We start from the raw sequence: 588 nt of genomic DNA on the forward strand, positions 1-588 counted from the left end.
CATGGAGGTGACACACGGCTTACAGGAAGGCGATGGGGTGGTGGGTGACAACTGGCATCTCTCGCAGGCCCGCTCACCTTCATCATGCTGCAACGGACCCGCATCTCCAACGGGAACTCCATCTTCTGGGGGAACGCCAGCCTGGATGGGCGGCTCAGCCATCTCCTGGAGGGGCTGAATGTCACCCAGGTGCTGCCACTGGAGCCCCCAGATGCCTGGGCCAGGCGGCAGCAGGACGTGACCACCTATCTACTCACATTTGGCCGGCTGGTGAAGTTTTTCAGCAAGGAGAGGCCCATCAACTGTGAGTGGAACCCAGGGGGACGCGGGGATGGGGACACATGGGACAATGGTGGACAGGTTCCACTGGGGAAGGGGACCCTCCCTGCTCTGCCTGGGCATGGAGATGGCTTGGGGGACAGGTGGATGAAGGGATGGAGACATGGACACCACATGCAGAGCCTGGCTCTGGGCACAAGAAGCTCTTCTGCGGCGCTGGGAATGCCTGAGCTGGAGCCCGTCCCGGGAAAACGGTGATGCCCGACCTGCTGTTGCCCCTCGGGAAAGGGGCTGGGGGTGCAGGCGCGG

General features: G+C 63.1%; 1 protein-coding gene across 1 annotated transcript in view; it reads left to right on the forward strand.

Annotated features, from left to right (window-relative positions):
* Positions 1–67: 67 nt before the first annotated feature.
* PROCR (protein C receptor) overlaps positions 68–588 on the forward strand; it is a gene marked incomplete at its 5' end in the record, with an annotated part of 1,927 nt that continues 1,406 nt past the window's right edge. Inside the window, one exon of the mRNA XM_010172186.1 lies at positions 68–304. Coding sequence (XP_010170488.1) covers positions 68–304 — 237 coding nt within the window. The remainder of the gene's footprint in view (positions 305–588) is intronic.

This window comes from Antrostomus carolinensis, unplaced genomic scaffold (genome assembly GCF_000700745.2).
Source record: "Antrostomus carolinensis isolate BGI_N321 unplaced genomic scaffold, ASM70074v2 scaffold17657, whole genome shotgun sequence".
NCBI classification, from domain to species: domain Eukaryota; kingdom Metazoa; phylum Chordata; class Aves; order Caprimulgiformes; family Caprimulgidae; genus Antrostomus; species Antrostomus carolinensis.